General features: G+C 36.5%; 1 protein-coding gene across 5 annotated transcripts in view; it reads right to left on the bottom strand.

Annotated features, from left to right (window-relative positions):
* Window positions 1-15,941, bottom strand: part of LOC124804441 (ubiquitin-protein ligase E3C) — a 226,378-nt gene extending 210,437 nt beyond the window's left edge. For 2 of the 5 annotated variants that reach the window (XM_047264752.1, XM_047264754.1), the window contains exons 1-3: window positions 15,763-15,941; window positions 15,261-15,404; window positions 14,961-15,170 (exon numbers count right to left, since the gene is read on the bottom strand). In XM_047264752.1, the coding sequence (XP_047120708.1) occupies window positions 14,961-15,170; window positions 15,261-15,380 (330 nt within the window). In that variant the 5' untranslated portion in view covers window positions 15,381-15,404; window positions 15,763-15,941. Of the gene's footprint in view, window positions 1-14,960; window positions 15,171-15,260; window positions 15,405-15,489; window positions 15,741-15,762 lie in introns of those variants that run through there. The other 3 variants (XM_047264755.1, XM_047264756.1, XM_047264753.1) reach the window with 3 other exon arrangements.
* Window positions 15,942-16,234: the final 293 nt, after the last annotated feature.

The raw sequence follows: 16,234 nt of genomic DNA, 5'->3' as shown, positions 1-16,234 counted from the left end.
GGATTTTTGCTGCCCAGTATGAAATGTTGACTCATGACTGAAGATTACTGTGTTCACGTATGTCTCATCATCCTCTACTGAAGCAATATTTCCACAGAGAATTACCCTCAAGCAACGTTATCTGCATCACTAATATGCTGTGTCACTGTGCATCTGTGTGGTTTCAAGTGTAAACATCTCTGCAGTACTCACCAAACAGTCTTCTGTGGAATGCCAGTCCTATGGAATGCCAGTCTCATGAGATGCACACTGCATTGATTTTTGTGGAATGTGGGCAATGCTCTCCCTAACCTGTTTGACATAATCATCAACATACAGGCGACTTCGTGATTTATCATGTCACAGGGAACAACCCATCTCAACAAACTTCTTGTGCCAAGAGTAAATTGTAGGCCTGCTTGGAGGTTCTTTGGTGTATTTGGTCGAAATTTATGCTGAGCAGTTGTTGCAGAATTTTTTTCATGAAAAAACCAAACCACACAGCAAGCATGCACTGCAACAGTGAAATTAGGCATTTTAACTGCGCACTATGCTGGCACTCCTGCTGGCAGAGCAGGGTACTGATGCACTACATGACTCAAACTTGAGGCAATTTGCTACAAAATGACATCTACAGACTCTGTAAGCTATCTCACTAAATTTCTATATATTCCAAAGTTGTAAAGTCCTTTCTGATTCATCTTGTATTACTTCTGTTGCCCAGGATGTCTTCACAGTTACTTTCCGTGTATCTATATTTGTCCATCCAACTGCCGTGACTGATCTTTTCAGAGATGTCCATTCCTCTTCAACTGACCTGCCTACAAAGAAATTCACAATCACAATATCTACAACATTAGAGAACATCAAAAGCACTTCATCTTTTCTCAATACTTCACACCCCATGTCTTTCCACATGGGTTCTCTCAGAAGATTCTCCTGAACTTCAGTCTGCTCTTCATCATTGCTAAATTCTGCTCCAAGTCTTCATCCGCTTCTGGGTACACTTTACATTCCAATATCTGATTTTGGAATCTCTTTCTGGACATGACGTTATCTGGCTGGTATCTTCTCATGTCTCTAAGCTTTTCCCAAGTATACCTGCTTATTTATGATTTTGGAACAGTGTATTTGCTATTAATAACTGAAATTTACTGCAGAACTCAATATTAGTCTTTCTCTCTCTCATTCCTATTAGTGAACCTGTGTTCTCCTGTAACCCTTTCTTCCATTCCTTCCCCTAGAGCAGCATTCTAGTCAGCCATAATTATCTGATTTTCACCACATTCTCACACTGAATTTCATATTCAATATCCTCATATATTTTCTGTATATCTTCATCATCTGCTTGTGACATCAGCATGTATATTTTAACTACTATTATTGGTGTCCATTTGCTTTCAACTTGGTGAGAATAATCTGATCACTGAACTGACCACAGTAACTCTCTGCCCTGTCTTCTTGTTCATGACAATTCCTATTCCAGTTGTATTGTTATTTGCTGCTGTTGAAATTACTCATCTAATAGAAATCCTTATCTTCTTTCCATTTCACTTCACTGACCCCACTAGTTAATGTTTATCATCCATATTTCACTTCCATACAAGGATACACTCCAGACAAATATCTCCGGAAAAGATGTCCAGACACTAAAATTTAAGCAATTCCAACATTCCATTGGTATAAAGAGTAGTGACTCAGTTTGTTTATAATTTACTAAGGTTTTTGCCACAGTTGCATATAATTGTTTTCAGTGGTGACTAGTTTTGAACACTTGCATTCATTTCCAAACTATTGCCTGTGTCTCTGATGTTAGATTTACATAATTTCATTTGAACATTTGAAAGATTTTGTGCATACATCCTAACATTATAACAAATGTGATTTGATTGTAATATAATTCCAATGACAAGGAAATCATAATAAATTATAAATACTTACATTTAAATTTAATCTTAATGAATTTCTCCCTGTCAGAAATGCTTTTCTCAAAATAAACAATCTGCTTTTTATGTCCTCTCTGTTTTGACCTTTTGTAATTTTTTTTTTTTTTCTGCCCAAGGAGCAAAACTCATTATTAGCTTTAGTATCTCATTTCCCAATTGAATTCTGTAAAGATCACCTGATTTAATTCGACTATATTTCATTACCTTTATTTTTCTTATGTTGATATTTAACATATAACATATTTTCAAAATGCCGTTGATTCCACTTAAGTCTTTTGCTGTCACTGAGAGAACTGCAGTGTCATTTGAAAACATTAAAATTTTTTATTTCTTCTCTCGGAACTTTAATTCTCTTCCCAAATATCTCCTTGGTTTCCTTTCCTGCTTGGCTCAGTGTACTAATAGAACAACATCACAGAGAGGTTAAACCATGTCTGACTCCCTTCACTACTGCTTCACTTCTGTGTACATTGAATCTTCTAACTGCAGTCTGATTTGTATATAAGTTGTAGATAACCTTTGCTCCCTGTATTTTACCCCTACTACCTTCAAAATTTCACTGTATTTGTTCCCATTGGCATTATTAAAAGCTTACTGTACAGTATTTTGGACTCATGCTTTGTTATTCACACCTGTTTGCAGCAGCCTTCTTTGGAACAGAAATTATTACATTCTTCTTGAAATCTGAGGATATTTTGTCAGTCTGATATGTCTTGCATCCAAGTCCATGTATAAACGATACTCATAATGATACACTAAAGCTAGTTCCATCTTGTCACAGTGCCAGCACTCAACATTACACTGTAAAATAGTTGTGTAGCCTCCTGTTTGCCATCTGAAGATGAGCATGATATGGTTCTAAAAACAGTTTGTGGAATAAATGACATTTAAAAAAAATGACTTGATGCAGTTTTCTGTATTTATATTGAATATATAGTCAAGGGTTCCTAAACATCTGTAATGGACAAGCAGTAAAATACTTTCCACCTCATCTTCATTTACTTCCTCTTCTCTGTCTATAATACTGTCTTCATATTTATTTCCTCTCATTTAGCTCCTCTGTGAACATGTAGCTTTTAGCTGAAAAAATGTCATGATGATCTTTTCATTGGCAAAGATTCCGGATTAGTTCCAAATATGGATATTTTGGATGGTACTGCCAGGGGGAAGATCAGCGTGAGAAAAAAACTGAATAATCAATGAAAGGGTAACATTATACAGACTACAGTGTGAAATGTCAAAAGTCTGGATGTGGGAGGGGAAATAGAAAAATCAAGTCATTAGGTGTAAAATGGTTTCTTTCTGAAGACTCTAAATAAATTCTCAAGTCCCATGCCATAATACAGTTGAAAACCTCCAACTGATTAATAAGATATATCGACAAGCGTTATTTTTACATATTCCTTAAAGATGTAATCCCAGAAGGATCTTGTTAGGGCAAGATTTAATAAGATATATCGCCAAACGTTATTTTTACATATTCCTTAAAGATGTAATCCCAGAAGGATCTTGTTAGGGCAATATTTCTGCAGCAGAATAGTCCATAGAATATCCTGTGGGGGTACAATGCTATGACTGACTTATGGGCTGCAAATGGCGAGGGTGGTAATTGTGTGTTCAATGCACCAGTCACATACTGTGCATGTGTGACCAATGTAGGGTTTCCACATGGGCATAGAGTTCTGCAAACTCCCAACTTCTGCTATCCCAAATTATCCTTTACAGAACAAACTGAGAAAACAGCACAAGATTTTGGAGGTGGCCGGTAGAGATCAGAAATGGAGTGGGTGTGAGAGCAACATTGAGGGCTGCCTGTATTAGACTCACAGCACCGCCGTTACATCAGTGCTATACTAGCTTCTTTCCTTCCTTCCTTCCCACTGCAGATCCACTAACATGACAAGTCTGAGAATGGTAGTGCAGCAGTCACTTCCTGCTCGTCAACTCGTTCCCTCTTGTACATGCAGGACATTAAAGCTAGGCATGACTTAGCACGGAGTTTGAGTGCATGAAATTACTGTCGTAGCACTGACAGGGTAAAAATGATTGACTCTTGGGATCAAATGGCATCTAACACAGCTGTATTTTCTGAGACTGTGGAAAGTATAAGATGAAAGTTAAGTGTTACAGTGTATAGAATTGCAAATTTTCTCTGTAAGAGGAAGAGTGATACCTGCTGCTAGAGTGCACACTTAAGATGGTAAAAGAAAACTGCATCCAACCAAAACAAAATGATTGTATTACTGTTTAATAAATTTACAGCAGTCTTCAAAAATCTTTCATTCATATAAATATGCGTTACACACACACACACACACACACACACACACACACACACACACAATATACCTACATAAGTACATTACATACTTAGATATGTGTGTATACACAGTAACTTTTATATACACAAATAAATGGAATAATACTCATTGCTAACTGATCAGTCAATTTACAGGTACATAACAATCATCAAGCCACTGCTTCTCTTGCATTGTAATATAATTTTTTTTTTTGTAAAATGGTTATGTCTTGGATACGATAAATAATAAATCAAGCCCAACAGTCCTGTATGTAATGGCAGTGACACGAGTCCTTGGCTATATTTGCGAACTTGGTCCCGACAACAGACCCAGTTACTGAGTTTTGGATAAATGGGCCAAATTGAAGAGGTGTGGAGAACATCTATTGTATCTGAACCCAGACTGTAGGTGGTTCCAGCTCCTTAGCAAGGCCATCTCTGTCAGACATGGCATGTGCCTGGAGCACCAATGTTCTACATAAGCCCACTGTTTGTGAAGGGTGGCGCCAGCTAGATACATGCAAACACAGATCCATGTTTGTGGGCTTATAGGAACAGAATGTCCCAATGACTCATCCCCTTTCCAACTGACCAAGACATCCAGAAACAGCAGACAGCCACACTTCTCCACTTCCAGCTTGAATTCGATATTCTTTTGGATTGAATTCAGATATTGAAGAAACAGTGAAAAAAAGGGGGGGAGCACTACAACAGTATCATTTACATATCACCAAAACCTTTGGTTTAAGTTCTCGGGTCATTCCATATCAAATCACCCAATAAAAAATAAATTTTACACCCACCTCCTTAGATTTTCATGAAATTTGGCTCAAATGGTTCTAATACCATCCTGACAACACACCTGCAATTTTTTTTTTGCTGTATCTCTTATAGTTTTTTTTATAAATTTTTAAATTTTTTATGTTTTGCGTTTTCCGAACCTTCGGAAATGGTAAATTTAATTTGTATTCAAAACTTTAAAATTGCTTATCTTAAAAACTCTTTTAGATAACATCATGAATGTTTGCAGCAAGTTTATTTATTATACATATTTGAAGATAAAAATGATACTATTAAAATATATTAATATTTTCTATGAAACATATATATATATATATATATATATATATATATATATATATATATATAAAAAAAAAGAAAGATGATGAAACTTACCAAACAAAAGCGCTGGCAGGTCGACAGACACACAAACAAACACAAACATACACACAAAATTCTAGCTTTCGCAACCAATGGTTGCCTCGTCAGGAAAGAGGGAAGGAGAAGGAAAGACAAAAGGATATGGGTTTTAAGGGAGAGGGTAAGGAGTCATTCCAATCCCGGGAGAGGAAAGACTTACCTTAGGGGGAAAAAAGGACAGGTATACACTCGCACACACACACATATCCATCCACACATACACAGTGTGGATGGATATGTGTGTGTGTGCGAGTGTATACCTGTCCTTTTTTCCCCCTAAGGTAAGTCTTTCCTCTCCCGGGATTGGAATGACTCCTTACCCTCTCCCTTAAAACCCATATCCTTTTGTCTTTCCTTCTCCTTCCCTCTTTCCTGACGAGGCAACCATTGGTTGCGAAAGCTAGAATTTTGTGTGTATGTTTGTGTTTGTTTGTGTGTCTGTCGACCTGCCAGCGCTTTTGTTTGGTAAGTTTCATCATCTTTCTTTTTAGATATATTTTTCCCACGTGGAATGTTTCCCTCTATTATATATATATATATATATATATATATATATATATATATATATATATATATATTTTTTTTTTTTTTTTTTTTTAACGGATGTTTTGTTTTATAAGAACTGCAATATCTAGAGTCTCAGACCTGATAGAATACTCAAATTTGTTTGAATTTACTCTTAAACATATAGGCTAATTGATAAAACAAAAATAATGATGGCTTTTTAACATGTTTATTAATTATAGTAGATTACATTAGAATTATGTACAAAGATAGTGTACTTACGACACTTATGTATAACCCAACTGATTGCTTGAAACATTGAATTTTTGAGTAATTTTGTCTTTTTAATAAACATTAATGCTGATTCAAACTGTTTTTCCACTTCATCCAAGAGCTTTCAGTTCTTTTGATACAGTCTTTTTTGAAGTAATACATTCTTCTAGTGCCGCTTGATTGAGGTGCATCTACTACACAGACTATGTGCTCCAAAGGCACTATGCAAGAATCTTCTCTTTCAGGCCAATAAAATTATGCAGCTGGTCCTGAAGGATGTAGAAATAGAATTTCTGCATCTTCTTCATCATTGAGTATTGTTTTTACCAGTCCAAAGTACCAGTTACCATCATAATTTGCAGCCACATAGCTATTTATGGATGGTTCAACTGAACCCAATCAGAAGAAGAATGGTAAGAAAAGACTAAGGAGGGTTTTACACTATCTGTAGTCCTAATTTCAAGGTTGTTTGTTGGAAGTGGTTTGAAGTTATGAAAACTTCTTGTTCCAGGAAAGGTTCGGGTTGCTGAAAAACGTTTTTCTAGTTTTAACCGTAGCAAATCAGCTTCTTTTTTGTCAATAAAATGAAAATGAATGTTTTCAATATTTTTTTCACAAAACTTGTACACATCGATTGCTGTCATTATTTGTTCTTCGTCTGAAAGCTGTAGACTGGCTTTCCTTAAAATTCTTTTAATAGTTCCTCCTAGGCCATCACAAATTGACTTCCCATGACTTGTTGCAAAAAAAGAGTGTTGGGCCTTCAAATTAAAGTCTCTCAAGTGTTCAGTCAAATTTTTAAAACTTTCTATTTTTGTACTGCCCAGCACAACCATCTGTAAAGTAGTGAACTGAGTCAATGTCAGTATGATGTAATGACAGCCACTTTGTAATTTCTTTTTGTACAAAGTTAACTAAACCAGTATCATGTTCTTGGTCATCACTAATAAAACAGTGGTTGGAAACAAAAACATTGTTTTCCTCATTTCTTAGAAAAACTCCAACTAGGTGTAGAGTACAACCACCTCTATTCCAGTGGTAACTTTGGATCTCATTTTGTACAACAACGGAATAATTTTCACTGAAATCCATCACAATAATTGCTGTTTTGGGTGGTGGGTCTTCTTTCAATCTTTTAAAGGCTGCTGATTGGGATTTTGCTATAAACGACTGCGGGGTGAGCTTTTCCAATGACCTAACCAATAAAGAAATGTAGTCTTCAACACTGATAGACTGTTTGATCATTTCTGCCCTGTCTGTGTTAACCCACTGACTGATTACAATTTCTTCTTCTAAATCATAATCTTCACTTAGATCTTTCAGTTAACTACTCAGTTAGTGCAGTATTTGCAGGACAGCTGTCGCAATGATGTAGCATGCAGTTTTGGTTTTCCGTGTTGCATACAAGCATCTTAATTAGGTCTTTATAAGATTCTTCAATTTCCCCAGCATCCAGTAATAGTTTAACATTCTGGTGTATACTGCATACACATACAGTGTGTGTGCCTGCAGCACCAGCAAGGATACACCATTTAGGTCTCAAGAAACAAAATTTCGAAAATCCTACTTCTACCTCGGGATTCTCTCATTTGAAAGAATAATAGAGTTCTCTCAAGTTACACAAAATGAGTCTTTTTTGCATGTACACATTTTTTTGAACACTTACTTTGTCTTTTGTTCCAGGTAGCACTCTGGAACTTTCATCCTTTTCATAAAAATCTGTTACAAGTCTTACTGTATTTTCAGAAAGAGTTTTACCTTTTTTTGGACCAGGAGTTTCCAAAATACCCTTTTCAGATTTTAGCTTTCTAGCTTGTCGCACCATGTACTCACTTACATTAAATTCTTTCATCACTTTATTTCGACTCCAAGAATCTGGGGCAAAGGTCAGAATCTGGATTTTTCTAGACCTCCCAACAGATGAAATCTTCTCTTTCATAAGAGAAATAATTACATCAAAATCCTTTGCTTTCTCAACCACACTTGTATCTTCTTTGTCATCATCAGAACTTGGTGCATCATATTTTAATGCTTTTGAAACCACCTTTTTTTGCAGTCTTTTCAATACTGCTAACCTTCCTTTTAAAATAAGACCCTTTACTTTGTTCTGACAAGCCATGAAGCTTTATCAGTGTTAAACCTAAATTATCAAGAGCAATGTTTGTTTGTATGAGGGATTCATTTCTGGATTCCAATGATTCTAATTCAATCATGACTTCATCATCTGTTTCACTTTCATTGACTTCAACTCTTAATTTTTCCTCACAAAAGTTACGGCATGTTGAGCAAAGCTTTTGTCCAGGTTTTATGCTAATATTTTTTGTCAGTAATTGTTTAGAAAGATCCAAGCCTACACTTCTCAACGATTTTTTGATGAGCTTTTTGTGTTTTTTTTTAGTGGGTCTACACATGTTGTTTGATACTTTTCAAAAACATTTAAAAAGTAGTAGCTGTGGTGTGAACATATATTCTTAAATTCACACAGATTAATTCCGGATTGTAAGTGGATCAAATCTTTTTCTTCCTCACTCAATTCAGATACCGGTTGTAACTGTTTTTGAAGGTGTGTAGGTTTTTTGGGAACGGTCAGATTTTTTTAAATAACCCTACGCTACAGGTTTGAATAGCTGACATACTGATTTCACTTTTGGTCTGATTACTGTTCTGGTTACTTTTATAGGATATTGGAAAAGAATCTCTGTAAACTAAGTAACAGTACTTAATGAAAGTTCGAATAAACTTAATAAAATTCTATCCAAGCACTATTTAACACTGTAATAATTTTTTACTTCAAAACACAGGAGTAACAAAACAAAATCCAAGCGTACATTGTTACACGAAGAAGACAAAAACTTATTTTTGGTGTCTAAATCACTTGGTACTTTTTATTTTTAAAATATAATTAATATTATTTTAAAAATTAGATAACTATTAAACAGGTTAAAAAGCCAACATAATTTTTCTTTTATCTAATAGCCTATACAATTAAGAGTACAATTTTGAGCTTTCTATCAGGTCTGAGACTCTAGATATTGCAGTTTTTGTAAAACTAGACATCCGTTAGCTTAAAAAAAACACTTGTAATTTTTTTTTCATTTGGAAGATTTTAATATATCTTTATGGTAATTTTTTAACATTTAGATATAATACACAAACTTTTCCAAAATTTCATACTGATATCTTGAGTATTCTTTAATATACAATTTTTTGTTGTTGTGAGGACACGTTTAAGTTATGATTTCCGACTGCTGAAACAACGCCAAATCTAAAAACTTTAAAAATTTAATAAAAAAACTATAAGAGATAGAGCAAAAAATTTTTACAAGTGCTTTCAGGGTGATAAAAGAAGTAATTGTACCAAGTTTCATCAAAATCTGACATGGTTGGTGTCAAGGCCTGGGTGACTTGACATGGAATGACCCTCTCTCTAATTGAGTGCCCCCCCCCCCCCTCCCTCAAAGCCTTCCATAAAAACATTTGTTACCAGAAGGGAGGAGAGACTCATGGCAACACCGTCAATTGCTCAAAATATACACTGTAGAATAAAAAGTAGGTTGATAAATTACACAACAAAAGAGTGCTGCTATACTAGCTTTGAACCTACTCCCAATGAGAGAGAACAAATCCATGAGAAGGACTCATAGTGAGGAGTGAGACATCATCTAAACTTTCTAATAAGTTTGATACATTGAGTCATGGCAAATTCAGTACATTAAAGACGTCACTAGAGATGTGAGTCAAATGTAAGCATTTTCCCATGACAGGTTTCAGTAACAAAGGATGATGTCTAGCTAAGTCATATGTTGGAGCACCTATATTATTCGTAACAGCTTATAATGACATCCCTTCTTTGTGAATTCTGAGAGACCATATAAGCTTGGTCGAACAGAGCTGTGAGGTCTTAAGCTTTATGAAACTTCTTGCAGAAGAGAAGAAGAATTCAACAATGTTGACTTTTTCTTTCCACTCTACCTGTGGGGTATTTATCAATCTTCCAGTATGTTGGTTCAGTAAACAAGCTGTAAATCTTCTGGCCATAGATCTTATGTGGCAACTGCACAGTGTCATTTCTCTTATGCACTGCAAGAACAATAACATGAGGATCTTTCCAAAGCTTGTGTAGTGTGGTCCTTTCTGTAGAGGAAATATTGTTCTTGTAATGCAGAACTCTCATAAGCAGGCAACATGTTTCATTCCTTACTTCTTCCACATCACTCAGAAGAGGTCCAACAGCTTCTTCAGTAACACTAATAAAATCAGTTAAAGGCAACATTTTAGTGTGGGCACAAAGTTCAAACCTTTCCAGAGCACTGACAGCATCAACAACCTCCACAACCTTACCCGTGAAATTGACCATGAAGTGCCAAATGGCATCTTGTAGTGAAAGGCTGGCTAACTTCTAGAATTATCTTGAAACACACTCGTTATGGACCAAGTCCAACTTTGTCCAGGTCACATCATTAACCCATTCTCAGGAGAGGGATGGGAGACTGGATGCAATTTCCATGTGCAGATAAAACAGCAGTTCTGAAGTGGTGTCAGTTCACAGTGAATAAAATGAAACCTTTCCTTCATGAGTGCTAGGCTTCCCTTACTTGTGATGCACTTTGCACAGCCAATCACGATAAAATGTTATCACTTAGGCAAACTTCAAGATAATGCCATTTTCCTGGCACTTCAGTAAAAACCACAAAGAACTCAACAATGTCACACATTTATTACATAAATTGTCCACCATTTGGTTGGGTGATACCTGCTTCCCAAAGATATACTGAATGTGATTCTTGAAGTTTTCCCGGCTTAATGAGTATTCCACGAATTTCTGGGATTGCTGATAGAGACAGTCTTTCTAAGGAAATGGAACACCTACAATTTGTGTCCAAAGATTACAGATATTCTCCACATGAGATCAACACAGCTCTATGAAAGAAGAAACATAACCACTGGCAAGAGCAAGAGGAGCTGTTAAAGTCCTGGGCACTTCTCCCATATGTCAGCAATATTTAATTGAAATTAGGCTCAATCCTAGGGAAACACTGCAGAAGTCTGGAGTCTACAGAGTACCATGCTAAAGTGGCAAAGCCTACATTGGTCAGACCATTCACACAGTACATGAAAGGTGTCTTGAATACGACTGCCATACTAGCCTTTTGCATCCCAGTAAGTCAGCCATATCCGAGTATTGTATCTCTACAGGATACTCTACCTCTATGGATTATTCTGCCTCTATAGGAGTGCTAGCAGCCATTGCCACAAGGTTACAAGTATATATGCACTTTTCTGACACCTGATCTCTGCCAAAATTGCCGTTAGTTAACAGAAGGAAGTAGAAGCCTAAAAATGGGAAATCCTGTCCTGATCAGGGATGAAGAATGCTCTCAAACAGAAAAATCAGGATTAGGAGGAGGATAACCAAAGAGAAGGGAGAAAACGAAAACAGGACTTTTCAGAACAGAAAAATCTCATTGTACCAAAAATAAATTACTCATATCTTGTCTGAGAACTGATTCAGTAAAAAAAATACATTTGTGCAGCATGTAGATGTAGTTTTGGTGAAGACTCAACACCATGTTGTAAATATAAAGAATACTGTGATGATGACTGACTGGGTTACAAAGATGTAAGCCATCACTGTGACTACTGCTGAAAAATCTCATGTGCAAACTCTTGCCCAACTGAATACATACTCTTATGCAACTGTGCAAGTAGGAGTAGGCTACACAGTTCACACTTCTGTCCTCTCGATCTTATTGGGTCTCTCTTAAGAGGAAAAATACATCCATTTTTACAATTATCAATATGTAGGATCCAAAATGACAATTTGATATATAAATAAATAGATTACAATAAAAGTTGACTGTAAGTAGAAATGCTCATTTATTTCTTATCATCATGCTCTTACCCAAAAGTTCCTTATTACTGTTGTTTTTTCTCCCCCAGACTCAACTTCTCCCACTGAATCTGCAAAGTTTCAACAATAAAATCCCGTCTTTTGTTGGTATTTAGTTTTTGGCAATTAACCTTACAAGTCATTCTGTACATTATTTGTCAGTGTAATTCTTTTCTTTTCAGAAAGTTTATGCACTTGATGTAATGGTATCCAAGAGTTTAACTGAGTTTGACAGATTAACCAAAGTCTTCAATACCATATTTCATTCATTACAATTTCTGTATGCTGTAATGATATTGGACAATTATATTGAGTTTTATAGATGAAGTGAAGTCCTCAACATCAATTTCTTTATTGTGTTTTGTCATGGTTTTAATATATATTCATCATCATTGGCTGATTGGGGCTGGCTGGCGCATATGTTCTTAGGGAGAGAGAGAGGGGGGGGGGGAGAGAGGGGGGGGAGAGAGAGGGGGGGGAGAGAGAGGGGGGGGGAGAGAGAGGGGGGAGAGAGAGAGAGAGAGAGAGAGAGAGAGAGAGAGAGAGAGAGAGAGAGAGAGCATGTGTGTTACAGCAGCTGACTTGGTTGAATGATATGAAGGCACCATTTAATAAAAGAACTGTTACAGTGGCCACTCGTCTAGGTTAGGTTGACAGCTAAAAGGCTGGTCTGTGAGTTGGCAAAGGCACAAATATGAATATGAAAGCTTCGATGTTGTGACAATGATTGATAGAGTAAACCAAAGTCTCTGCTAGTTGAAAGATGATATCTGCATTCAGTGATGCATATTGACAGATGATGACTCGTTTATCAGTCGGTACTGCTGGGCCTTCCAAGGTCTATTCAGACCAAGAAGAGAGTGGCTACCAGGGCAATGAAATTCCTATACTGGTGTCCATATGATTAAGCATTCATCCACAGACTGTGAATTTCCAACCGCAAGTCTGGCATCCATGAAGGTCAGCGAGAGGTGAGGAGCTATGAGATGTACATGTAATGAGTATCTGCTATAATACATCAGAATGAAGACACCAGCAACAACATTCAAATCAAGGTCAACGCTCAGGAGACTGATTTATTCAAGTACTGTGTACAGAAGGTTTCAATATGGTCGTGTGTGCAAGACAGACAGCCACATTTGTACCACTTGCCTCAGGAGTATGCATTTTCTGTGGTCATGTCAACCATGTACACTCCACTGCTGATCAAGGGTGCAACTAAACCCACCGATACAGGATGTCTGCTTTGTCCTGTGGTATAATGACGACATGGTGTGTGATGCCATGTGTGTGTAAATAGAAAGAGAACAATGCACTTACGATATTTCTTTTGGATCTAATTTGTTTGTGAAATGCAGGTTTTGGTAAAACACTGATCTATAGAGTCACCTAACATCTAGGTTACGTAGAAAGCTAAAAGGTTGGTCAGTGAGTTGGCAAAGGCACAAATGTGAATATGAAAGCTTCGATGTTGTGACAATGATTGATAGAGTAAACCAAAGTCTCTGCTAGGTTGAAAGATGATAGTATTTTTGTGATTTAGCATGGTAGTATCACAACACATCGATTCATATGACCAATGGAAGATCAGAGAGTATTGACATACCTTTCAAAATACCAATAAGTATGATTTGGTTGAGTGAGGAGTTGGCTAAGGGTGGTATTGGATCACCCCCTACTGCTTAATCTTGGTTGTGGTGACAAGAGTGATCTGTAGCACAACCCAATGCCTGAGTTAGGTTCAAAGGTGACAATTTGGTTGTGAGGAAAATCTGGTTGTGGTAACAAATTGACCAGTGGTGAAGTATAATGTTTATGTTCGCACCATATTGAAAAGGTGAGCCGGTATAACTGAGTGGGGATGGGGGAGGAGGGGGCAATGTGTAACTTAAAACTGGGGCCCATTATTAATAAAATCATCAGAAAAAAGCAGTATCTGGATGCATACTGCAACACCTCCATGTTTTCCCAAAGTAAACTGTGATTGTGGTGTTTTACAGGCACTTATGGCTTTAAAGCTTATGGGCATCTGTATGATGATGAAATGTGCAATTACGTCATTTCAGAGAATGAAAAGAAGAAATTTCCTACTTAACCTGTACAAAAATATATTTTGCAGAAGACAATTAACAGAGCGGTTTGGCCAACTTAATCCTGAAACATAAATAACACAGAGTGCATGAGATTGTTTTGCGAGGTATGCTATTACTGTTTTTAAGCATTGTTCTCCTCCTCTTGAAAGCCTTGCCATACTGACAGACTGATAAAAAAAATTGCACTCCTTTCCTATGTAGCATGGAGCCACTATCATTAACAAGACACATTGTCAAACTGATAGCGATAATAATCACACTTCCGAACTCAAGAACTAGGTACTTGTAGGACTGACATGCCCATTTTGTAAATTTAAATTACTTACCTAAGACAGCACTATAATCTTGTTTGTACACTGTTATGGGACTTTCACTTTGTTTAAGTTTCTTAATACCAACACACAACATCTCAAGATACTTCAGTAATTTTTCGTTGAATTACCAAATCATTGTGTAAAGCATGTACAATATAGATGCAATTCATTACAAGAAAGCAGTGCTACATGTCTGTCAACAGCTGATGTAGAATGTGTTTCCTTGTTTAGTATGATAATAAAGCGAAATAAACTACTTTTCCTCACCACCTTCCACACACAAAGAACATTTATTGATAGCTACAGATATCCTTTAAGTTATCATATATACTTTAAACTATATACCATCAACCAACATTTAAAAAAGGAACTGAAGGTGCAAACAAAATGTGATTTTTGAATGGAACTGTGCTTCATACCTACCAAATAAGTAAAGCAGTTAACAGCCTACTTATCACTTACCAGTCTTTGTACATCCACAGCTTCATTATAAAAAAATAATAATTTCTGAAGAAGTAATGCTAATGTTTTTTCTGGCGTTATTTTAGCCTTATAGGCTTCCAACATCTTATCAAATTCGTCACGCTGCATTTTTTTGTGTCTCAGTCTGGTCAAGTAACTCCGTACAGATGCTTGGATCATTATTGCACTATTCTGCCGGCGTCTTAGCTCCTGAACAAAAAAACATTGGAAGATATCGAAATAAAATCAAGTATACCATAACATTACTACTTTTTTATGTAGTACAGGACTACTGTCTACCTCTCGTTTACTTCGTTCAATCTGCGCTTTCTGCAGCAGTTCATTTCTCTCATGTTTCCTGCTGGCACCGGAGAGATTCTGTTGTGGTCTTCTTCGAAATTCGCCTTCAAAACTATACATTATTTAACTGGTGGTACTAAAGATCTGTAGAATTTAAAAGAAGGAAAAAAGTTTTATATATCTGTACAATGACAGTGTGATACAGCATGAAATATAAAACACCACTAACATCTCTTCCTCATGTATATAAACGTGATTAAACACGACAGATAATTATTTAGACGTTATCTTTTGTTGGACCTACGACACTGAGCTACAACTTCTGGACCTTCACATCAAAATGATAACACAGCAAGTACTAGCTTGTCACAGGGAGAGTGAACCGAATACTGATCCACAACAGTTGTCAGTAACGCTGTCAAACCTTTATGTACAGACGATGGTCGCGCCAATCATCCGTACAGCAGTCTTGCGTGACAATGTAACTTTTTGGATTACTCACACTGTAAAAATTTAATTACGTGACGTTGGCAGCAGACGAAGAATAACGATGCCAAACGTTCCTATTCCTTTTACTTTCACTGTGCACAACAATCCTTCACTAAATCGTTTACTAACTGTAAAAACACACCAAACCACATCCTATTTCCCGACTAGAGTCACACAGCACTGACACTACAAGCAAAGATGCTATTGACATAAACTAGCGATTATCATTTTCCCAGTTTACAATCATTGGAAAGTTAATATTACAACATCGGTGATTTTGTGATCTCTGGCCGCTGTCTCTAGCAACTTGATAGTTTTCAATATCGTTGTCAGAGGATATGTATCGGAGGAAAGCGGTCTACACACGCAAATGCATTATTAGTTGAAGCATTGCTTGCAGATTGTAAGTTCCTGGTTTCAATTCCCGGACGGGATAGAGATTTTCTTCAATCGAAGACTGAGTATTTGTGTTGTCATTATCATTT

This window comes from Schistocerca piceifrons, chromosome 1, assembly GCF_021461385.2.
Source record: "Schistocerca piceifrons isolate TAMUIC-IGC-003096 chromosome 1, iqSchPice1.1, whole genome shotgun sequence".
NCBI lineage: Eukaryota > Metazoa > Arthropoda > Insecta > Orthoptera > Acrididae > Schistocerca > Schistocerca piceifrons.
Note: the sequence above shows the minus strand (reverse complement) of the source record. Positions and strands in the feature narration are given on the sequence as shown.